General features: G+C 42.6%; 1 protein-coding gene across 1 annotated transcript; it reads right to left on the minus strand.

Annotated features, from left to right (window-relative positions):
- Positions 1–583: 583 nt before the first annotated feature.
- Positions 584–19382, minus strand: LOC118429490 (retinal homeobox protein Rx1-like). Its single transcript, XM_035839988.1, has 4 exons — positions 18285–19382; positions 17750–17885; positions 8600–8757; positions 584–2130 (listed from the first exon to the last, which is right to left on the minus strand). Exons 1-4 carry the CDS (start codon positions 18435–18437, stop codon positions 1639–1641), a joined length of 939 nt encoding a protein of 312 aa, XP_035695881.1. The 5' UTR covers positions 18438–19382; the 3' UTR covers positions 584–1638.
- Positions 19383–25046: the final 5664 nt, after the last annotated feature.

Consider the following 25046-nt stretch of genomic DNA (forward strand, 5'->3'; position numbering starts at 1 on the left):
CCCGCGACTTAATGCATTACAGATACTGTAATGCATTAAGTCGCGGGGATTAAGTTCGCGGTAGCGGGAAAATGTACCTTTCGCGGTGGTTTTAATTTCGCGGTAGCACCATGCACTGTAATCTCTTACTGTTATGAAAAAATATTCGCGGTGGTCTTAAATTCGCGGTGAAGCGGCCGCCGCGAAAACCGCGAACATTAATCCACCGCGAACATTTCTGCATTTACAGTATTCCTCAGTACCTCAGTCAGCGCTGTAGATATATAGTCTCTTTGCACACCTGTTTACGAAGATAAGAATATTCAATTTTACGGTAGCTACAACTTTTCATCGTCTGAGAAAAATAATCCTCAATATATCAGTAACAAGTGATCGTTCTCTTTGTCCTGGTGGCCTTAACACGACAACCCATGCACGACCAAGCAGCCTCGCGGCAACGTGAACCCTACACTCCGCACACACGTCTCTCCACACAACCGGCTAAGATTTTTATCTACTCATTTTCTCCTGATTCCTTATCTTAGGAGATGAGTTACCGGGTGGTCCAGAAGTGGGGTAGAAGTGAAACTGAGACACGTTTTATACTTTCTCATTTCTTTATTCAAATCTTTGGTTGGGAAATGCGACCTTCCTTCGACGTACAAAGCCGTTGTCGTTACCGATTATGAAATAGATACACATCGTGATTCTTGAATGTTTGAGATGAGAATATGATAACACTTCTGTTACAAAAATGTTCAGCTCCTTTCTGAAATGCAGCGTCAAACTGTACCTGTAAATATTTACACAAACTTAAGATACTTCAATTATTTACAAAAAAACCTGTAACTAAAAAACAAAACACAAAACAGAGTCGCATGAAATGGTTTGCACTAACTTCACTTGAATAGACACGACTCTTGTGGAGTTCATATAATTCGAATGAATGTACTTACTCTAGCGATACTGCACTCTATAATACTTCTACTGCTGTGTACATTTGCACAGAAGGGTAAAGATTGCAATATATTGAAGACATGAATGTCTAAACAAGATGAAAACCTTATTGCATATTTTCGCAAGGATCATTGCCGTTCTTTCCAGAAGTTCACAAAATACTGTACCGTATAGCATATAGGAATTACGATAGTTATTTTTTTTCTTAGTGTTCACATGATTTAGAATGGTTTAGTTTTTCATACATGTAGATGCTTGGAAAGCAGTGATATGCTCGATATTTCTAACGAACCGATAAGAAAAGTAAAAAAAAATATTACTGTACATACATACATACATACATACTAACAAACACCGCATTACGTACATGCATACATGCATGCATGTTACATTGTTGAAAACCGAGTGGTCCCCCAGTCTGATGACAAAATACAAAACAAGAGGACTTTTACAAAAGGACTATTTGATGAGTTATTGTTAGTATGGTTTCTGCCTTGCTGGTACCTAGACTAGCTGGGTACAAAAAACAATGTCACTATCATTACGTTAGAAAATACTCTGAGAGTGACCCGCACTTCGTGATTACAAAAAAACATCTAACCTAACAAATTTCCATACTAGAGCTGGGTACATATTCAATGTTTGTACAACAGGAACAAAGATCTGCTACAAGTCTAAGACGAAAGAATTTTGAAAATGTAGCTACAAACTCTCAACGTCAACGTCGACTTCAACGTTCTCTTTCCCAGAGTCTGAACTCGTTTCTTCCTCCTTCTCACTTTCGCTCGAACTCCTTTCCGTCCAGATGGCCTCGATATTCGCCAGGTGTTCTTTAGCCTTGGACCTGAGTTTGGCGATGCTGCTATCTCTCCTCCCCGCCTCCTCGTGGTTCGACCCCGTAGATTTCCCACCGAGTGCCTCCTTCTTCCCGGCGGGCAGACCCTGCAGGACACCCGCGAAGGGTGGCGCAACCATCTCGGGCTCTCCCTTCGGTCTCATCCCGGGCCAAGAGAACTTCGGCTTCTCTTTCTTGTATTCTGCCTTCTCGTCCGGGTCGCTGTCGCTGCCGCTGCCGCTGATGTCGTTGTCCTCGCTGTTCTTGTTGGAGTTGGGAGGTTTCAGGGCCTCTTTTGGGTCCTTGCCTTGAAGTTTGAGCTGACGACGGAGTTTGGCACGGCGGTTCTGGAACCAGACCTGTACAAATACAAGAATAAAAAGAAACTTTAAAAAAATGAGTCAATGAAACATGCATGGCATGACAAAAAATCTTGACGATGAAATTCTATTTTGGATCATATGGCTTGACTCTGAACAATTGTTACTGTATGACTATGAGGACCAGGTGATGCTTACAATAGATGGCCATCAAAGTTTGTTTTTGCGTTGTTTCTATCATTGTCTTTTGTGTTATACAGTAAATTTAAAGAACTGTGTTTTGTTGTCGTAATCATTTTGTCAAGACTTTGAAAAGATACTTAAGGTTAGACTTAAAGGAATAAACAAATTGAAATCTTGTTCCTGTAGGAAGAAGTATATGTAGTGATATGGTTTCTCATCTTGCAATACCACTTATACATCTATTTAGATTCATCTAACAAATCACAGATAAACAGGCTCCTTGGACACAAGTTCCTACAAGCAGAGTTCACGACCCGTAGCTTTCCTCTTGGTTTTCCAATCAAACAATGTAACCTGAAGACCAGGAATGGTCGCTACTCCGGGCGCTAATGTGCCGGGATTCCTTTACAAGTTCCTGTTACCCAACAAAGAGCGGCCACGGGTCGTGGAATGCTTTCGAAACACAATTAAGTCCACGCAAACATGTACAGTTTATTTCCTACAAACGGCACATTGAAGCTTTGCAATGTTTACCAACATGTAGTGTCTTAAGATGACTTAATGAAAAGAGATGAATTCGTATTAAGTCATTCAACAAAAGATGAAATATAAGAATGTGTAAAAGGGAGTTTGAAAGTTGAGAGTTTACTAATATTGACATCGTGGTTATATGAGTGAGATTGGGTTCGAAGAAGGAATGACAGACAGGATTTAAGAAGGCAACTTAAGTCGAGCGGCGCGATGGCTGGAGGAGCCAGGGAAGTAACTAATGGTTACTGTGGCTTAGTGTGGGGCGGGGTTGGGTTTCTTTGGTTTCGTGGGAACGGGTCAAGACAGCGCGGATCGTCTTGGTGAAACAAAGGAAGACATCTCCTTTTCTTCTTAAGGTTTCCGACGGAGACTGGTGGAACTGATGAAGCGGACTGTCGGGGAAAAGTTCGAATTGCGTCTAATGGCTGTTTGTAAACAAGGGATAACTAAAAGGCTCTAGAAGATAACCACAAAGCGTTTTATCAGGAATCACATAGGAACCAATTGGGCGGAAAGCGTAGAAAGTGATGGATGTAAGAAAAGAAATCAAGAACGTCATTGACCAAAATTAGGCGCAGGTCTGCGCTTAAAACTACGAAAGACAAGTAGAGAGAAAGAGAGAGAAAAGAATGTTTTGAGGCTAAATTGTTTCGGAGTACGCCGTTAATTTGTCGGCGGTACGGACCTGTGCGTCGCCCCCGACCCAGAACGTCCGGCCTGTGTTCCCGGCGACTGGGGAATTTAACAACAACTAATGAAGGCATCTCAGGTATGGACCGGGCAGGACACACCTTTCCATTTACTGTTAGGTCAGGAAAACAGCCAACAAAGAAGGCAAGAACAGTTTGCACGCAAAGCTTTTAGCTTTCATTTCGAGTTAGCGAAGTTCGAGTCTTCGCGGGGTGAAAACTTTCAGAAGTTTTTGGACAACCACTTTTTAGTATACGGGCTTCTAAATTTCAGGTATGATTACTCTTCAGATTAAATCAAAAGCGGTATTATAAATCTAGCAGTTACTGGAACTGTATGTGCTTTGTGAGATATTGTTAGGATTTCATTTATAAAGCAACACATTCTCGAGCCGTTGAAAGATTCCAGCTCAAATGTCTCATGATACCTCGATATTAAGAGCATCTCACAAACAATGTGTACGGAAAACAAGCTGGCGTTGTGCGTCTCCATTAAGAAGCGGTGTACACTGTATAGAGTTGTGCTCCATTAGCCAAAATACGTCCCACCTCGTGTAAAACCTCTTGTTTACTCCGTGGTAAAAACAGTATCACATTTACCTGCACTCGATTCGACTCGGTGGGGGTCAAAAGGGCGCCAGGTGATCGCGCTAATGTTTCCTTCGCACCGTGCAAGAATTCGTGACTCACTTTGTTCTCCTGACAAAGACGCCTGCCGTAATTAGCTATCAAGAAGTTGTAGTAAACTCGGCACTCAATACTCAGTACCAGTGGCGCCATGTACTGAGAAAGGTTTTTGGTGTACGGGACGCCAACTGTGTCCAAGTATGTTAAAATTCGCAGCGCCAACCAAGCGTTCCTACTCAGGACGACATTAGCGGGAACTCAAGACGGTGTTTTAAAAACACTCTGATTGGCACTTAAAGAAGGATCGATGTTCCTTCCACGCATGTCTTGATTACGACGTCACGACATGAAACTGTACAACACTATGCACCAAATGATGTAGGAAAAGTTAGTTTTATCACTTTTAGGTTACCCTTATGATGAACGAAGGGCGTTTCCGCACCCGAGGCTCATCTCAGGAGTCAGACGCTTGCTACCTTAGACCAGATCCACAAGTAGACCATGGTTGCAACAGTTTAAGTAATGGAAAGATAAACTAGGACAATCTGGAGTAAACAAACTGCCGGTGTTGTTTTTTCTGCTACCTCAATCAGCGTGACTCACATAGCTTCGGTTTTTAAGGAGGAAATAACAGATTTGGAAACTTTACAGTTCCTGCACTTTTCCGTATGCGGGCATACTCATCCCATATAGAGAGCCTTTTTGATTTCAGATACAGAAATTTCCCAATACAATTTGAGCGAGACACGTCAGTATATCTTTACCAAATAGACCGAAATCACACTTGAATTCCTTGCTGTCGGTGGCCATTGTCTTACTTAAGTATTAACAGAAAATGAACTGACTACTGCCACATGCCCCCCCCCCTCACACACACACACAGCGGAAACTATGCACTTGGACTTGCTTTTACTAGTTTTGTCAAGAAGAGTCCCAGCACACACACACCCCTCCCAGTTTACAGCCCCCGCTCCATGGTTCTTCATGGTCGCCGCCCGTTCCCACGACAGTCTATTGACACAGGTCGTTTTTGCATGAAGTTATAACATGGGGAATTGACTACAGCTCTTTGATGTTCCCATATCCTTACTTAAACGTAGGGCCCGGAACTCTTTTACCGAGCTTTCGAATCAAATCGTTGCTTACATACTGTGCATGTATTTTTGTTGTTGTTAGAATTCTAATAATTTCATTTGCCTTTAATGTCCCTTTATACTTGACGTCGATTGCTGAGCGACCGTCCAGTCGCTTAACCGGATTTTGTGGTCCTTGATTTCATAATTGGAATATGTAACTTGTGAAAGTATGAGTAGAAAACAACAAAGCACATAAAACGTCTAAACAATACGGCCTTCATCTATCAAACTTGTTGAGCGATCTGTTCAAATCGATGCACTCAGTGCTAGTCACACGGTCACAGTCTCCCGTGGAAAGGCGGTATAAGGTACATCTGCACATCAAAACATTACGCATCCTTTACAGAGACAGTAGGAGAAAATCACCTAGCCCAATACAGCTGCATCCATGCCAAATGTTCCGGTGCTATTTCCCATGAAAAATTACCGCTGCGTGTTGATACAGTGGAGGACTCGGCCAGAACCAATTCTGCAGGTTTTCCATGTCCATTGCACAAAACACCTCCAGTAGAACAGGCAGGTGAGGAGGCTTGAGTCTTCTTGAGCCATCGACAGCCACTTGGAGGCGTTCTTAAGACCCTTTTTGGCATATTCCTAGCCCTTCACGCCCAATATGGGTCCTTCAAAAGCACCGCTTAGAGACAGAAGCATCTTTTCTTCACAACTGTTAGGCTAAGCCGCACAACTTAAGGCGCTTTGGTTGTCTTTTGGAAGGTAAGTTTGAACAACGTTGTCACGGGATAAAACACCAGGACATCTTTGTTTGCAAGTTCCATTCCCTGCACCTGGAAATATCCCGTTGAAAGCGACAAAAATTTGAGTCTTCCGTTTTCACGTTTTGTGCAATCTGCACCAGACAATGTGTTGGAATGTGAATATATATTTCCTTATTGAAAAAACGCTTTCTTAAGGGCACAAACCTAGTACAACACGCTCTTGATCTATACATGTATACTTCAAAGTTTGACACATATTTCTAAAAGATTTCTTCATATGCTCAGTGATGAGTTTTCTATTGGAATGTAGTCAGAAGATATGACCTGACGACAGACTACAACACCTGCACCTACCCTGCACCTGTAGACATGCTCGATTTGACTTCTGTAATTCCCCACACAAAGCTATTAAGCTACTTGCACCGAAGGTTCTGTCTTTCGAGCCACCCAAGTCCACATATTTGACAAAATGCTGTTCTCTCCAAAAAGGATAACCATTTTACTAGATTACGCAAAAGCTTTGGAGCGGTGTTGTTGGCGGTGCAAGTGGTTAATGTTGAGTCAGCGTAAGAACACAAACACGCATTTCTGAGTCAATTACACCCTTTGAGAGGCTATCATAGCTTCGAAGCCGTGGCAGCCTTCTTCTCGCGTGACTTCAACCACAAATAGACAAATATTTTCGGGAATACTTGGAGATGATCCGTAAGACAACTCAAGGTGTCGAGTCTTTTAACACGCTCAAAGTTATGGACAGAGATATATCATCCATTGTGGGCAAACCTGTGTGGGCATGGTTTCTTTCGTCGTTTTCACTGTCGCACAAACTTATTACGCATTAATAATTTTTTTCATAAATATTCTATTATAGTAAATTGAAATAGTTCACACATATCATGCAAGCCGGGAGATCATTGTCGGCAAATCACTCTCGGATGTTCTTGCAGCAGCTGCACATGGTCGATTGGAAGTCCAAGAGCAGGACAGTCTGTGGGGTCTTCTGTGTGTAACGTTGTATGTCTGAGAACGTCTGGAGATCCCCTGCTGCCGTAGAGACTTCACCTGGACAGACAGGTCACGTCATCCCGCAGAAATGTCGCTCCAACCCTCGGAAGTTCCTCCTCTGATCCTGTCACGCCCAGCTCGGCCTACACCAGCGCCGCTAATAGGGAGAGACCGCACGGCCGACTTGCGCTTTAAGAGACCCTGAAGAAAATGGCGTATGCTTTCCTCTTCTCGATTTGCTTCTCGTGAAAGGAGCAATGAAAACATTTAAAACAGCTCTTAAAATAGCGATGTGTGATACGACAGAACTTCCAATGGTTTCCAATTGATTGTAACCCACACGCACAGAGCCGTTCAAGAAGCCTTAAGGATGTCCACTATCTAATAAACGCACAAAAGAAGTAATGATAGAAACTTCCATTGTCTATTGATAAGGTCCTTCAGACCCCCCGCAAACAACGCGGTGACTTCACCCTTTATTTAAAAAAGAACTCCTTTGACAAATGTCATCCTCATTGAAGAAGGGCCTCGCGCAAGCCGTGTCGAACACTATCAACATGCAGCCGCCACTAGAAAGGCCCCGCGGCCAGGCAGTTGACTTCTGCAATCGCGAGGTAGTGAAAGATCCGGGTCCCCCCGCGATGTGGGAAAGTCCGGGCCGGAGAAAGCCGATACATGCCTGGGATGGTTTTGTGAATTGAAGTAATTTTGAGCGTCGCGCGTAACAAACACGGCGACATTGTTTTCTCCTCATATTTGGTCATGATTAGGACGCTGACTCATCCCGTGATGTCAGCACCAAACCCAAACCCGCAAATAAAACACACTGTTGTCTCCTAATGGGCTGCGACTCCAGGGTCAAGACGACTTGTCGTCCTCAGAAAACGTTTACTGTAAGCAATTCCAAACTTGCTAAGAGCTTAAGATCAGAAAACAACTGTTTACCTATCTAACATTGGTAGCTATGACAGAAATACCAAACTGGTGCTGAATCTATTATTTCCAACAAGAGGTGAATTCTACAACAGTTAGCTCATATATTTTTGTTAGGTTCTACAGGATTCTTTTAACATTCTTGCAAGTTTTTCATTGTAGGTACGAACATTTCTGTGCCTTTTGCTGTGTACAGCCCGTGCTTGTGTCAACACAACAAATCCTTCCCTTTGTAAGTAATTATCTAGAGCTTGCTTCTCTATACTTCTGTTAAATACTTAGCGAAAAGGAACACATAGCATCAAAGTCTACGTTTTTTGTATTAATTGTTAAGGCATTACCCGTAGATGTGGACAAGTCTTCTGCGAATTAAGTGTGTCTTTGTGTCGAAAATAGAAGAAAGTGAAGGACAGGGAAGAAAAGCTGTAGTTGGTATGCTTACAAATGAAAGAAAAGAGTGACTAACGTATATTTTTCGTCTTCCGCTGTCTCAGAAAAAAGTCAAACCCAATAAATTACATTGTTTGCCATTTCTTTTTGGAATTTGTAATTAGCCATCGGGCAAGAATTTGCAATAAACTTTACATATTTGTATTGTCCATTGACACATCAAAGGGCGTGCAGTTAAGTTCAACAAGTGAGCGGGTGCCGGTATGGAAAACTAGTTAAAATTGAAAATTCTCCTCACCTGTACCCGGGCCTCTATCAGGTCCAGTCTGAGCGCCAGCGCCTCCCGCATGAAGATGTCCGGGTACTGAGTCGTCTCAAACGCCTTCTCCAGCTCCTCCAGCTGCCACTGGCTGTAGTTCGCACGGCTGCGGCGCTGCTTCGTCGGCTTCGAGTCGTCTACACAGACACAAGAGAAGCCTTTCTTTAAGTTTACATGATTCAACTTTTTTTACTGATCGTGTAAATGACTAGCGATGATTAGAGTAACGGTCCCAAATGTTTTAAGGCGTTTAAGTCCAGAAAATCATTTGTTGTTGCTCCGTTAGCGTTCAAAACGTCACTTGGTGTCTGGGCACATAATTTTTTGTATTTGAAAAGTTAAGTTTTCACATTTAAGTATGAGTTCTAACTACACGTTTTTATTAGTTTTGTCAAGTCTGCGCATGTATGGCTTTGGTGATAAGCACTACTTGCCTTGCCCCTTGTAAGTGCAGCACCTTTACCGACATTTGACAACCACAAGAACTAGTTCAATATCACACCTACAGCCGTATTTGTTTCTGTTGACTTCCCCTCTTTCACCTTATTGTAACATCAACACTGGTCCTGTTACATGTAAGAAACATATGTTCATCTCCTGTCGGCTGCACAACCTCACATTCGGGCATGGAGAATCATATCGCCGGTAACCCAGTCCCTTCTTTTGTACCGGCGCCTTTGTTAAGTAACACTGTTGCCACTACACCAATAAATGGCGACCAACACATGTTCCAAACGAGCCCTCTGTGCACCCCAGAGTTTTATTACTTGTTTGAAGCCAAGATGATTGAATCAAGTGTAACTTCAGATTTGTTTTGGTACCTGGTTTCTTTGTTTTGGAATACCTGGGCGATTACACTGGCGGAAACCAGGGAACACGTGTTCTAGTCCACCAGCAGAAAACAAGGCTTAATGGGTAAGAGATCCCCCTTCATTTGTCATACTGGAGAAAGAGATGGAATGTAGTTAATTGTGGGTCTTTTGTGAGTGGTTACATGCCGTGAGGGTCTCATGGTGATACGTTGATGTAACACAAATGTTGGTCGGTAGTATCGGAAGACTCTGCACGGTGGGAACGTCTGAGGAGTAAGAGATACGGCAGGTGGTGCATTGTGTGTGATATTGTGTGTGCAGGCTGGCGGGTTTGTGTGCTGCTTCAATAGTACGGTGTGCCAAACAATTAAACAAGCAACGTTCCGCCACACGCATGACGCTACAGAAAGCTTGTATTTGCCCTAACCTAGATTTCAAAATCACTAATAAACTGACAAAAGTCTTCTTTCACTATATTCAAATGTGTAAGAAATGACGACGTGAATCGGTCGTCTTTAGTCGTCTACTGAATTGCAACGCAACGTACTCATATGGATAGTTCATGTGCCATTGAAATGCAAAACTGGTACAAATAAAAGATTCGTTCAAAATGTGGTTTACTTTAATAATTTGTAATTCAGGAGTCATTTTGGGCATTATTAGTTTAGAACACAAATGATTCAAAAGGCGCATTAAGTTCCTTGCCATATCTATCCAAACAACCACCAGCGTTTAAACCAATAGCGTTATCACGGTTAAATCAGACGCCCAGATTTGGCTTCCATTCACCGAGCGGAAGGGGTACCTTGCTTCGGTACCCTCCCCACCGTTCTGTGTTTTTGGTTCCGCAGAGAAAAATCAATCAGGAAATTAGAAAAACCTTCCCTTTGTGCGAAACGCGATTAGACTAATTTTGCTGAAAGGCGTGACATTAACTATTAAGCTCTTTGATTACGTGGGAGTTGTCCAAGTCTCAGATCACCCGAAGGCACAGTTCCCACTACTGAGAAATGATTACAGAAATAGAATCAACCGCAGAACGTTACACTAGTAACGTTATATCACCATGTTAGACAACTCAGTGGAAACCACGGAGGGTAACCGTTTCATGCTTTTAACTAAGTTTTGATCAAATGTCCTTGCTGTGGTACAATACTCACACTATAGATTTAGAGTAGCCAAGAATTATGCACAGCATTTGGTCATTAAGGCGTTTGACCGTTTTATTTCCGTTGTCAGAATGAGTTGCATGAGTCTCTGAAGCTGCTTGGTTACAACACATGTATCCACGAATATAAAGTGCTTATACATGCTATGAATATATAATTATGATATATTTGAACCTTTACAAGTCACCAGTAAACTGCCCTTTCTATCTGTTAAGGGATTCCTCCTTATACATGAGCAACTCTGTCAAAAGCTTCTGTACATAACAACGCCTCAGTGCTAGGTCTTCCATATGATTCTATCGCTATAAGGTCGGATAACCAGGCCTCCCAACCACTCAATTCAGACGCGATTATCGCTACTATTTTGACAAGATATCCATCTTTCCGGCGGCGGTAGTTAAGTGAGCTGACGTTTAAGAGACAATGCACTATCTGTGGGCGCATCAGGCTTAGTTAAGGTAGATAGAACCTAGACAAGAAGAGCAAAAACTGAGCACAGGATAGGAGAGAGTCACTATTCTCAAGGAACTTATTCCACAACTTCAGCAATTAAAAAGATAATGTAGACTTTTAGTTGGGTTTTGGAACTGCGCACTCTATAAGACACAGCCGCCTCATACGTATCATTCTACGTGATAAATTTGTAAAAACACCTTGTGCACAAGTAAAACGTGTTTTAGCAGACTCGAATACCCAATGTCTATTTTGTTATACCCGTGTTGTAATGATTTTCCACGTTAAGTGCGAATTACGCATTGAAAAAAAATACTTCTTTGTCCGTTTTAATGAATGCAAATGGTATTGACAAACAACTCGTATCTATATAAAATGGCTACCGAAATCTTGAGTGTGTTTGCGGACCAATTTTCTTGGCACGGCGTGAAGCGAAAGTTTGCGAGGTGTCGCGGGAAGAGCCAGAGCCGCCGTTCACAGACGCAGGTTTTATCACAGAGTCAGAGACAAGATTTCGGCTGTCTGGGACAATATTTGCTGGGAAGGGGGAGGGTTAATTGATTGGAATAGAGTAGGGATAATCCATAGAACACATAGGATAACAATGTTTGAATTCGCTACCTAATGCTACCGGCATACGTGATCGCGACTGGCGCTCGGTCTGCAGTGTTAGTGTCCCATATCTAAGTTTTTTTACACCTGTTTGTTTTTGTCAAATAGCGTTTTTCGCCCGCAAAATGCAGTACATTTTTATTGACAATGGATTTGTGCTGGAAATATTCCATTCTACCAACGATTGTAATCTTCTTTGTCACTTTAAAATAAACTTATAAAAAAGATGATGGTAAGAAATGACATACCTTGCATTGAATTTGTAATGGGAAAATGTTATGATGTTTATACTGTTTTAATCGGATGGGTCCTTTGAGAACCCCAGTCCTTGGCCTAGCCTTCTTAATATCACACCATTAACGCCTGGTTCGTGTTTCGTTTGTTGTCTGTGTTGTTGTTTTCTTTTTCACCAAGGACAAGGTCTATCGGATTAATTTATCTTGCTAGCAATGTGTGAATCCGGATAATCTAGACCCGTGGCAGGGAAGAACAATGCCCTTTAATGGACTACACCTGTATCCTTTATCTAACCCCCCGGTTTGTGACGCCGTAAGCCTGCTGCCTCCATGATATGTATTGTGGCGGGGGGATTCAAAGTCCTACCGTCTGTCGGATCAGGGCTGTTAGAGGGGATCAGTAGTGAAGAGGGATTTAGTGCATTTCAGGAGCTATCCCAGCTCTTGCTTACCCGGCTCTGTACCAAAAATCCCTCCCCTTTTGAACCGCCGGTGGTTTTCCATACGTATCTGTGATCAGCATCTGAAACAAGTGCGTCCTCAGGATCCTAACCCTCCCATGATACGGCTTGTAGATGTGCACGGTGACAGGTTTTCTTCACAACATGATCATGGCGTCTAGCAGTGGCAGCTTTGAAGGGATTACTGACAGATTAGAAACCTCCACAAAATCTGTACTTGACTTCTCGACCTTTTCCTGTTCCCTTCTGCATGGATCTCTATGTCTATCTACCATCTAGCCAGAGAGCTCTTGCAATGTCCCCGTGAAGCTATAACTTTGGATGAAAACATGTTGAAGTCAGGTAGGGGGAAACACAAAGTTTAACACTCCCTACCCACTAGAGACTGCGATCGCGCTGCGGCCACTGAGTGACCAAAGGTTTGACAGATCGCTCAACGAAGATAATTAAAGAACGATTCTTCTAACTTTTTTTCATGTTTTGTCGAGGTTTAAATTATACTTGAACATCCAGCACCATATTCCAGCTATAAAATCAAGGTCACACAAACCCTTTTCGCCCAGCGATCGCCGTGTACTATAAAGAGGGCATAAAGCAGGCGAGTTTTCAAGAACAGGCATCAGGTATCCATACGGAGGGGTTTGCTAAATAGTTTTGTATCTCTTTGACGAAATCTGTCAGCCCCCTCCTTTGGTCTGTACCGCCGACGGACCGGGGACACTTGGCGGGGCTCTAATCCTTCTCAATCAGGCCGCTGGAAACTCAGAACACATTTAAGAAAGGTATGCGATCTTATGTTGAAATATGCGTTCCATAGATATGGTAAAACTGACGGGCACGAACTACTCTGTTTCTTGTTTTGCACTGCTTCAGGGTACACATTAACCCAAACAAATCATTATGGATAAACTAAACTTTACATAACCAACACTACAAATAAGTTGGGACTTACCCCCAAAAGTTTAGTTAATGTCATTTACCAACACAGATGAACTTTCATGCCAATTGCAAACAAAGAAAATTGAATACAAGTATGTATACGTGTACTGCACATATAAAAATATTTGTTAATGCCATCACCTCTCACATTATACTGAATGAACATTATGACCATGGATCTACATCAATGTATGGAAAACAGTTCGTTAATATTTCACAGAAAGAGGCAGAAACAACGAGGCTCGTTAACTGGTTCTACACGGTCCATGTGTCAAACGGTCGACACAGCCCAGGGTACCGAGAAAGATCATCCCTTGCTAATAAGACAGCGTTGGCGGGCGGTATCTGGGCTCCCCGGTGTGTATCTGTATCTGTGGCTCACTTATCACGCCTTAATCCCGTCTGCCACGTTATTTACTGCTGTATAGACTCGCCTTATCACAGGCCGATATCGCCTGACAGATATAGGTTATCGTGAGGTGATATCTCATGCAGAGATAGCGATCCCCCATTACTATTAAGTACGTATTTTTGTCAGTCTCCAACAAAAGAGTGTGCCAATAGTTTTGCTGCAGGTTACCTCTTGTAAATTTAGAACCTTAAATCTTTCGTAGCTGCAAACGCTTAGAAAATTTATAGGTACATGGGAGTCTGTTACAGCCAAGATATTCCTGTTTGTAACTTAAACCGTAGAAAATATGACATGAATTACTAATTAGAACAACACACTTTTCAAGGTTGTGGTTGACCGACGTTTGTTCGGATCTCAAATGCATAAATCTAACTACAGCAAGGTGACAAGGCTCAATGTCAAAAATAGGACTCAAACATCCTACAAACATCCAAACCATGTCTTCCTTTTTGTGTCCTTCGCTTTGGCCAACATTCTACTGACATTCCCCGTATTGTGATTTTGATGCAAGGGCAACAAACATACGTGAATAGGGCCAGAACAAGCTGGCGGTTGCCATTGTACCGACAATAGTTTTGAAAGTATTCGGGAGACGTCGTTTTGTTGTTATAACACTTACAAGCTATTTGTAAAGACATTAAGAGCATATTTCGCTACGGGGCGAGGGGCCGGTCATACGACGTAAACGAGGTAGAAACGAACGCACGAGTTAGACGGGCATGTCAGCAACTCACATGTGACCAAACATTTTTTGTGAAGGAAAGTGAATGATGTCTAGTTTGACAATGAATGACATTCTGTATGACAACAACACTCAGTTGCCCTAACCTTCACTCAACGTCCAATAAAGCATATTCGTCTTTAAAAATATCCGGGGTACTAGTATTCATTTCTGTTCAGTGCAATCACGTGTGAAAAATGAGTATATGAGCTGCTTGCTTTTTTATAACTTATGCTTGATTAGCCATTATACCACTTTAGAAAAACGTTTTCTCAGTTTCCGACGATTTTTTGCTCTCTTTTCACCCTTGTCTCTGCGCGGCAACGTTCATTGATCAGTGCTATGGCGGACAGTAAGGTCGGTGAAGTACCTCTGATAACGGTTTAATCGGCTCACACTGTCTCGATATGTCGTCTGAAGTGTGCATGTGCGTGTGTGTGTGTTTTTCCTATAAAGCTCACGCTCTTGAGGGCGTAAGTAAATTAAGTGCAACCACAAACAAGCTCAGGGTGAACCTGTATGTGTACCACTTGTGTATGTTTGTACCTATTCTATACCGCCTACTCACAACACAAAGTGCGCCAAAAATAACCCGAATGCGTTGCTGTACGGCTAAAATTTAGAAAAGTAATAAGTTCTTTTTTATTCACCAAAATTGCATGATGATAGCACAGTTCTAGTATATAGCTTCTGTTATGTTCTACCGTGGTTAACTCAACTGAACATAAAGACCTAAAGGCTTGGACAGAAATCAATTGCCTATCCTAGATAGCTTAGAATCCTTCCACTCAATTGAGTTCACTAGTCTCTTTAGAGCACAGGGCGGTATTCTGAGTCAGGCAACAGAAAACGTTAAATGAAAACGAACTCGATCATTTTTGTCTGAAAGTAAACGGAGCGATTTTTTTTCTTCATTTTTCAACATTATTTTTTTATTGAGTTCAATTGACATTGTGTGAACGCAGAGGTCTAACTTTGTTTGTATGAACATAAAAGAATCCACGGGACTGATCCTGTATGTAGTAAAGAAAAATAAACCGTGTCGTGTCTGAAATGACATTCAATTTGTGCGAAATGACGTTCCCACCATGAATAATTAAACCGGTTCGTTGGAATTCCTGTTCGGTACATTTCCCACCCGTTTATACACCTGTTCTCAGTATTATCACTACGATGCTCGTTTTCACAAGAACAATACACGCTCTTTGTTCTGTTCCAGCAAAAATGCCTGTCTTTTATCCCAGGTATGTCCATATTGAAAAAATAATGACGAAATAATAGAGCGAGAGTAATTTAATGCTAGTGACTAAAATGTCGGGACCATATGGTACCTGACGTGAGCGTGCGCTGTTAGAATCGTGGGAAAAGACTGGTACAAATTGTTTCCTTTTGTTCGGGTTATCTGGTGTAGTTTCCGCGCCCCAGGCCAGTATACAGCCGAGCCGTGTTTGGACACGAGGAAAATTACACGTTACATTTACCTCAGATATTGGAAAAGATAGTTGTTCTTCCTCGTACGAGAACAAGTGTCAAAAATATGGAATTTTCCTCTGTTTTGTACCTGAGAACATAGTTGAAATTTTAGATTAGTGTCTATCTTTCGCCAAGTTCCTTTTCACTTGTAATTGGTTTAATTTTTGTCGACTGCAGCAAAATGATGATTTGATGTTCACCGATCTGCCAACAATCATATACCAGAAACTTGTTCATAATCAAACATCATTGGTTAACTAGCACGTAACAACGTATTTGTGAACAATGGCTTATAAAAGCCTGTTCTTCACAGGTAAACGTAGACTTTCTTGACTTTACGGCAAAGTACAACTGATAGTCGGACACCACGTCCACACATAACATACACACACCGGTAACATGTTTGTCATAACTAACTACTTTAACCATAAATAATCACGGCAGGTAAAACCGGCCGGGCATTGTCCCTGCATCAATAGACATAGTTAGGGGTACACGAAACTACTATTTTGGTAAACTGTGCGTCAATGGTTCGTGTTCTTTTCTCCCCGGACCCTCCCTGGCCTCAGGCATTGTTGTTCCAACAATTTAGTGAAACCAGTTATCAAACTACCACAAACATACTGACCCCCTCGTTACTAAGAGCGCTTGCACGAAACCACTGTGTTCCTTGGGCCACCTACGTGGTTAGAAGGTATTGTATTAGAGCTGGGGGAAAGAGAACTAAAGAAAACTAACTGCCCTCGGGTCTAGTACTGGTACTGTTGACACTAAGTACTCTTTATAGATTTGTAATACCATAATTATGCGCTTTAGTCTGTGTGGTAAAGTGAAGTATATCTGTTACACGTTCCTATAGGATGAGGTATAGTCTACATAACAAAACTTGATACACAGGAAAAAATTATAAAGTTTGAAAAAGTTTGCAAAATGTACGTTGGTATACGGGTTGGCAATACGCATAAGATGGCGGTAGAATCACTTTATAAAACCTATAAAAAGCAGCCTGTATGTATGTATGATTAATTTCTGCTTGTGTACGGAATTTAATCGCATCAGTTTGTACGTCATTAAGGCGGTGTCGTACTGAAACCCTAGTAAAGTCCAGCCATACTTGTGTTGATTAGAAAAGACAAAGATGCATACCGAGAATCTGTGTGATCCAATAATGGAATAACTTCCCACGAGTTTTGATAGGTGCGTTTCACCACAGAGAGATGTGATTTGAGCTCCATGTCAAATTTGTTTTAGTCCATTACGTCTCTTGTTTTCGCCAGCACTAATTCTCTCTAATGAGAACCACATCGGTCGTCAAACATTCGATTTTCAACACCCCTGCTTTTCTCATTCTTATAAACGTCCGAGCTATCCAAACAGTAGGACTGCAAATAATCAAGATTGTCTTCAGTTCTTATCTTAAACACACAAATACTGGAAGTTGTGAATAGATTTGATACTTTTTATGAGAACTTTAAATTTGTGGCTCTGACTTTTGACATAGCTGGTATATGACTCGTCCTACATAGAGAGAAACAAACACTCTGAATGACACCTACGCCGGACATACTGTGCGCTTGTGTTTTTCTATCCCTTTCAGAATTTCCGGGCAGTACCGCAATAGTCTGGTAATGTGCATTTCACCACAATGATATATGTAGTATCATTGGCCGTTTCAAGAAAGGTAAACTAAAACATCTTGACAAATAAACCATTTCATTGTCTTGGGACATTCATAACCGTTACATGCAGGACAGATTAGGCAAAAAAAGTCAATACCATCACGCCACTATTTTATAGTCAATGCAGGTGTTTCTTCACCTGCGTACAGGTTGTTTTCTCACCTGGGTAGTCGGTGACACCTGTGAGTCCCGCCGCCTGAGAAGCCATGAGGAGCGCCTGTTTACAGGGGTCTGTCGGCAGGATGTCGCGGACGAGCTGGCCTTCGTACACGTACGGCACGGGCGGCGAGTACGGTGCCTGGTGGGGGGGAATACAAAACAGTGGGGTTAACATCCACACTTTATTTCGACTATAGACATAAAGACGTACCGTACAGTGCGCTTTATCAAAGACGCCTCATGATATCACCAGAGATGCCACGTTATAGCTCTAGAGATAGCCTTAGATAGAGCAATGTCGTCCAGCACGCTTACAAGCCAGGACGAACAATGTTAAGAACATCTCAGTGTTTCTGGCACAGACATGCAGTATATGTGCATCCTTGCCAAGTTTTGAGTACCGTTTACAATGTCAGTAACTCAGTGTCTGAGATTGAATGTGTACATCTAGCCGTCAGATGACGAATAGAACTAAAGATTTGACAATGTTTGAAGAAAGACCGCATTGAGTGGTTTGGAAGTATATCATAGAACCTACCCTGACGGGTATCTGGAGCCACGGGGCGGTCTGTAGAGTGGTGGCGGGCGGGGTCGGGAAGCCAGGGGCGCTGGAGAAGATCGGCGGCGGCGGTGGGTACGGGGTGATCCGAGGAACGGAGCAGGTAAGGATCGGCGACGAACCGTACATCATTGTAAGTTTCTTTCTCTCGAGATTTGTAGAAAGACGTCTCCTGGTTAGAGTCGCACAGCTGCCTTGTTGCGGTGCAGTGAAAATACCTGTCCCAACGTTCAACTATCAACGTGAAAACTGTTTGGTTTCCGACGAAGGCTGTCAGAATACCGGAAGTTTCCAACTGGCACGTAAGCCACGAGGGTTTTCACTACAGACACTGTTAGAAGAAAGAACAGCAAAGTCGTACGTGGACTTGTGACCGAAAACGGCAGGACGTGGGTTCGACGCCTTAAGAAAAAAACGTGGTGTCTCTGTGTGAGTATGTCTTGCGTCGAGGACGTGTCGTAACTCTAGACTGGTTGGTCGCTCCGGCCCTGACGTAGTTGTATACTACGCCAGAACACGTGACCTCTCCGGGAGGATGATTCACAAAATCCCTCACCAATCAGCGGCCCGACCCCCATACACGCCTCCCCTCTCCTCTCCCCACCGTCGGATCTCCTAACGTTTATCAGGCCAGCCCGTGAAATCTTATTACGGTGTTTTATCAATACACATCAGGTGGGAAGCCCGCCCTTTCATATTGTCAAGCCTCGTGTTTGGTCAGCTACGATACGCCACCGCCACCTTTAAGCCGTGTTTGCCATTCTCATTCCCCTTGCTCTTAAGTGGCGATGATTTAGATAACGCGGGTGGGTTCTGAGGGAGAGGGATGGGTGAGCTATCTGCACCCGTAATCTCCCGGCTCCTTTTATGTCTGGGCGGGAAGATATCGAGTTCTGGCCGGGCGAGTCATCACCTTTTGCCACGGCGCACCTGATTACCCCACCTCCAAGGCATCTCACAGTTTACCTGGTCGCAGGTAAACACAGCGTAAACAATCCGCCCTTTTGTGGCGCCCTGCGTAAACTGAGGGAAACCCGAGTCGTCCGCGAAGGGTGCCCGGGACGTTTTCCATTCAGCTCCCCGCCACCGACTCCGCTCCCTTTTCAATACTCCCCGTCTCGTGTTCTCCCGTAGGGTGGGCCTAGCTTGCAATCCAGCGTGTAGTTAATTGATGCTAATTTTTTAATTGATGTCTTAACACGATGTAAACTTGGTGCTGGTGGTGTTGGGTTCTGTCCCAGGCCGGTAAGCGAGAGAGACCCTGGCGCCTCTGGGTAAAGAAAGGCGGACTCCGCCGCCACGTTTCGTCCGGGAAGTTGATCGGTCCTTTCTCGGCTACGTGTGGCCGCCAGCCACGTCCCGCCGCCCGCCCAGGGTCGGGTTGTACCCCCTCAGAGTGACCTGGAGCCGAGACGAAACCTTGGACGAAGTCCTTGGCACTTTGCGAAGAGAGACTTCACGCGCACAGAGCAAACAATCTCCTCCTGACGAAACGTTCTTGGCGCCAGAACAGGTGTTCCTTGCAGAGAGGACGGATTTCCAAACGATATCGTCACGTAGGCACTTAGCCAAAACAAAATTTTCCCATCTATACCATTTGTTCACTTGTACTCTCAAAATGAGTCCCTAGTCACAAGAGAAGGTTTACTAAAAGAACAAGGGCCCTACATTAGAACATGTGCTTCGCTGGCGTGACAAAACATAAACTTGCAGCTCTAACGCGAAAAGAACATTAAGGTAGCCGCACAAGACCCTTGACTTCCTGTCTACTGACACATTGTTAGTATGTTAGCTGGCTTGGTTTAGCCCAGCCCGTGCGCCATTGTTGAGCGTACCACTTAACATTGTTGCTATAACAGTTGAAACTTGTCGCTACAAATTCAGGGGGTAGGGGAGGGCTGGCACCCACTCTACAACAGAGCTAAGGCGTGTTTGGGTGTATCTAGGAGTCTTGGGTTTTTCTCAAATTTCTTTGTTTCACTATCAGAGTACAGATGTTTAGTCAAAAATCAAATTTGTCAAACGCTGAAATGAATTTCTATTGATTGAATTAGAAGTGTTACAGTATGCACTTAAAAAAACTTAAGTTAGAACGGTAGTTCAGATAATCTTCAGATATGCTCAAACGCCTATTATAAATATGAAATGAACGTCACTTTTCAGCTGCATGAGTAATTAAGATTTTGCCAAGTGAAGATCGTGTAGTTCTAGTTTCCATACAATGTAGTATGAAAAGCAATTGTGGTAGATGTTTAACCTATGGGAGCTAGTTGGTCATTTGTGCGCTCCGATCCCTTGAGTCGGTGAATAGTTTTCTCTCCTCCGCGCCTTTCCCCGCCAGTTCCCTTTCAGCCTCTCGGCGTGCAAGTGTATCGTTTTCCCGCCTTATCTCTCCCTCCATCTCCACCCTTTCTCGCGGCAACCTGAACCCCACTCTCTCTGCCAACACAGCCAGGCTTTACCTGGCGTATCGGTGACTCGCTGTGATTACAAATTGGGGTACATTTGTCATACAAGACTTCCAATCAAGTGGCGCTATAGCCCAGTGTTTAGATAAGCACCCACTTTCCCAGGCCTCTAACTCTACAAGTGCGGATACGCTGGGCTTAGAACAGGTGAATAGTTTACCGACGACTCAACCGACTTTGTAAACTACCGTTGCCGCTCTAGCTCAAGCTATCTTTTCTGATCAAAAGGAAGGAGGGATTCAATCCATTGACAATTCCGGTTAGGATGTTTTTACTTGCAACGATAGGCACAATAATACATTTCCTATTGTTTCCGACCAATCTAGTGCCAGTGTTTCTTCAAGTTAAAGCAAGACTCGCGTAAACAGAGGCATTGAAAGCGTTTGAATCATCAATTTAGAAGTTGGCCTTGCTTGTTGCATAGTTAAAACACCAGCTCTTATGTCTACTGAATACAATAAAGTATTCATCAAAGTACTCATCAGAATGCCTACGCGGGAACTATTGATATGAAATGGAAGAGATGATGATTGATATTGTTTTCCCTGGCTATTTCAATTGTCAATGCTAATATTTGCCTCTTTAAAAAAGCCTCTGCAATGGCTTTATTGATGGACTGTTGACAAGTTGATAAAGTACTAAGGACCCCGCTGGTGCGCACTGCGCCTCGCTATTTGGTGATTTTCCTAAGCATGTCGGAGCACTTTCACAGACATCTCTGACCCCTAATGGACTGGTCATCTCATGGCACAAAACTGACCCTTCGCTACTGTCTCTGTCCAAAATTGTTTACAAATCTGACACCGATGAGGATGAAATCCACACCATATAAGGCTATAGAATATCGTAATCTGTCAGTTCCTGCAAACCGTTTGGACAAGCTGTCAATCACTTGGAGCAAAGTGCTGGAAACCAGATCGAAGGATGGATCAGCGACTTAAATGTTGTTGTTTTTGTTGTCTTCATTGTTATTACCAATAAGCCATTGTTGCCCAAATTCTAATCAGCCCCAATTAAAGGGGATCATACAGGGTATTAAGCTGCGTTAGGGAACTGCATCCCGTTCCAAAACATCCGAAACACGAAGATAGACCAAAATGTTGTCATTTTACGTAACACCACAATGCTATGGATCGAGTAATGCTCTTGCTGGTTTTTACACCAGACTTTGCGTTTCCTGCCTGCATGACTCAATTCTTACAAAAGTTGTGACACATGGGCAAATAGTAGTGGACAAACTCAAGCCAATCGCACACACTTACGTCATATCTTCAGAAAAGACACTGTAACCGCAAATTAAGTTCCCGTTCAGAACTACTTTATTCAAGCCCACCACCAGACTAGTTTCGCCTTGTGCGTGGCTTCTTTAATGGTCAGAGCTAGAGACAAGTTGTGAAATATATGACATGCTACAACGAGAAAAGTCTTCATATTTGGTATTTAAGACAGGTGCGTGTTTTGGTATAATGGATCTGTTCAAGATATTCAAGATGAGATTGTGTCCTGACTAGTCTTTTTTTCATACAGACATCAACTTAATTACTGTTCCTCAAGGTATTTGCTTTAATGCCACCTTTTATCTTCAGGTGTTCTGAGAAGTGTGTGTTTTTCTGAAGTAAACTCTACGTGGAGAAGACATTTCCTGTTCTCTCAGAAGTCGTGATGAGACCAGACGATGTCTCTAACCAGGTCATACATACCAGAAGATCCACCTACATTTTCAGATGACGTCAGAGGTCCCTAAAAGCCTGCTGATATACGGGTCGCGGTGTCGTCAGGCATTGTAGCTACAACACGTACGACCTCAGAGCTATGCGCATAATTTGTGTCGGAATGTCGGCAAATTTCTCCATTCACAGCTAACGGGGCGGAGGGTATTCCAGCCCGCTTGGTTGGAAACTTAAAGGAAACCCGTCGGTTCGGTGCGACAAACCTGTCCAAACGGCAGGGAGGTTTAGCTATGGCTGTATGCTGTCGATTAGGTTCGGTAGAATTCTAAGCCAAGAATGACATAGGATGATTCCTTTGACAAATGAAAAAGTAGATAAAGAAATAAAGCCAATAGATTTTTTGAGTTACCAGGTAGTTAGTACAATTATAGGCTATACTCATGTAAAACTACGCTTTTCAATTCTATGTTGATGTTTTTGTGGACGCTGTCTGCTACGATGTTCGCTGAAATTTAACGTAGGGAAATTCCGTCATGACCTCTTCACAGCCTTACCTTTCACTTCAGAGACCTCTTATCCGCGGAATCTAAGGTTGCTTGATTAGATCAAAGACGTTATACAAGATATAACGTTCTTAATTAGACCGTTGGCCGTTAGGGGATCCCCACATTCTGTATATCTTCTAGGTTAAAAACAGTTTCTATAATGATTTTAGTAGCGAGTTTATGAGATGGACTATTTCATAACCTGGTGTCACTGATCAAAGGTTATAAATATGGCGCCATGTCGCAATGAATCATGGTAGGATTTTGTTAAAATTTAACAAGAATAAAGTTCATCGTAATAGATTATGATAAACAGGGAACGAAACATTCTCTTTGGTCCAAAATTGTAACAAATTCGTTGAAAGAACGGGCTTTTTTTCTTTTAAATTTGAACAGATTAGGTTCTAACGTCAACGAACATTCATATTATGACATTGACAGGACCTTGTGAGCACAGGGTCTGGTGTATTTGGTCAAATTGCACACTACCACTTCACCACAAACGGAACTATATTGCATAATGTGCGGTATAAAAGGTGTTCATGGTACGGTCCCTAGTGGCCATTAGGCCACCACTCCCACTTGGCCATTCGGTCACTTGGACCACAATAACAAACTATGACAGAACAAATACGGACTAATAAATTGCGAGAAGAGAACTCGCTGCCCTACACATGCGTAATATGTCATGACGAGGTTGTATTTAGTATTGAAGTTTGGCAGAAATGTCCAAACGCCACAGTCGATAACCCTCACAGTTGTCATATCACCTGTTACCAGAGATGGTGTCAGATCAGCGGGAAGTGCGAATGTCCTTACTGTAGGGCCACTGTACTTAGCGACAGCGGTACTAGAGAAGACTTCGACTTCTATAGGTGACACATTGACAGTAACAAACTGGTGTGAAAACTGTGAAAGGAGTGTAGCCGGCCAAGGCTACACAGGCGAGCCCGTTGACCAGATATTCTTGGCCGGCTAAACTCTTTGACCAACTTTATGATATTATCGGGTAAAAACAAGAATGCATATTCAAGTGATAAATAGCGCTTTGATTTCTCTATCACTCCCAGGTATCCATGAATCTTTGCCCCGTGTTGTTGTATGCCAAACAGATAAAATTTAAAGCAATCATAGTACACTAGTGGTGGATTTTTCATGTTCTTTAGGACAATAAAACACTTGGTTGATGATACCTTTACTCAAACCCACTTTACAAGTACCATTGCACAAAGTAAAGTTAACCGTAACTATTACGAAGCGTTTGGCAATAAAAAGAACAGAGAAAACGGAAACCTTAAGTTAAGGATTTTCAGTCTCCAATCGCAAACACCTCCATATTTGCTTTAGGAATTAGGATGTTACGTTTTATTCTTACCTCTATTTTGAACTATATTTAATTGTTGATTTAGAAATTCAGATGATAAGTTTTATTGAATGTATTCTGTACTAATGTATGTATTTTGTACTAAGTTTAGAAGTTGTTGCTCGTGTACCATGTGCGGTTCTTTTCCTTTTTCTACTTACAACGGATTACGTCATCCAGCCAGACCCTGGTGATTACAATTCATGTCACTGTATGTCAGCCGACCCTTTACGGTGTCCCTCAAGTTTGATAGTTTAGGTCACGGTGGCTAACCACGGTGTCTTAGACTGGCACTTTATTCCGGCATTGATGAAGTGTCGCACTTAGACACTTCTTAAAACCAAAACATTTCATGTCCTTCTCATGTCTAAAACACATAACATCTGAGTCATTTCTGACATTCTACTCGCAATGTTGTAACTAGAACTACTTGCAAGCTTGTATTTTGAATCTTCTCAACAAGAGGACTGTATAAAACCGTAATCATGTAAGTGAATTTCAAACAATTAAAGAGGATAAGTACGTTTTTGCTAGCCTAACGGGCAAAATTTTTAGCTACAATGACGCAGGTAAAGCGTGTACCTTATATGTAATGCTGTTTGACATGGTAGCAAATTAGACGACCATATTCTGAAACCTTGAGGTAAATGATTAACAGGTAAGAATGTCGGAATTTTGAATTTAAACATCTCCTG

Source organism: Branchiostoma floridae, chromosome 13 (genome assembly GCF_000003815.2).
Source record: "Branchiostoma floridae strain S238N-H82 chromosome 13, Bfl_VNyyK, whole genome shotgun sequence".
NCBI lineage: Eukaryota > Metazoa > Chordata > Leptocardii > Amphioxiformes > Branchiostomatidae > Branchiostoma > Branchiostoma floridae.

What these genes read in the sequence shown, in the direction of transcription:
- LOC118429490 (XM_035839988.1), bottom strand. Translation starts at nt 18,437, where the DNA reads ATGATGTACGGTTCGTCGCCGATCCTTACCTGCTCCGTTCCTCGGATC. An exon ending in AGGTGTCACCGACTACCCAG is followed by an intron (nt 8,758 to 17,749) that starts GTGAGAAAACAA and finishes GTGTCTGTGTAG; the next exon opens with ACGACTCGAAGCCGACGAAG. An exon ending in TGATAGAGGCCCGGGTACAG is followed by an intron (nt 2,131 to 8,599) that starts GTGAGGAGAATT and finishes GTATTTGTACAG; the next exon opens with GTCTGGTTCCAGAACCGCCG.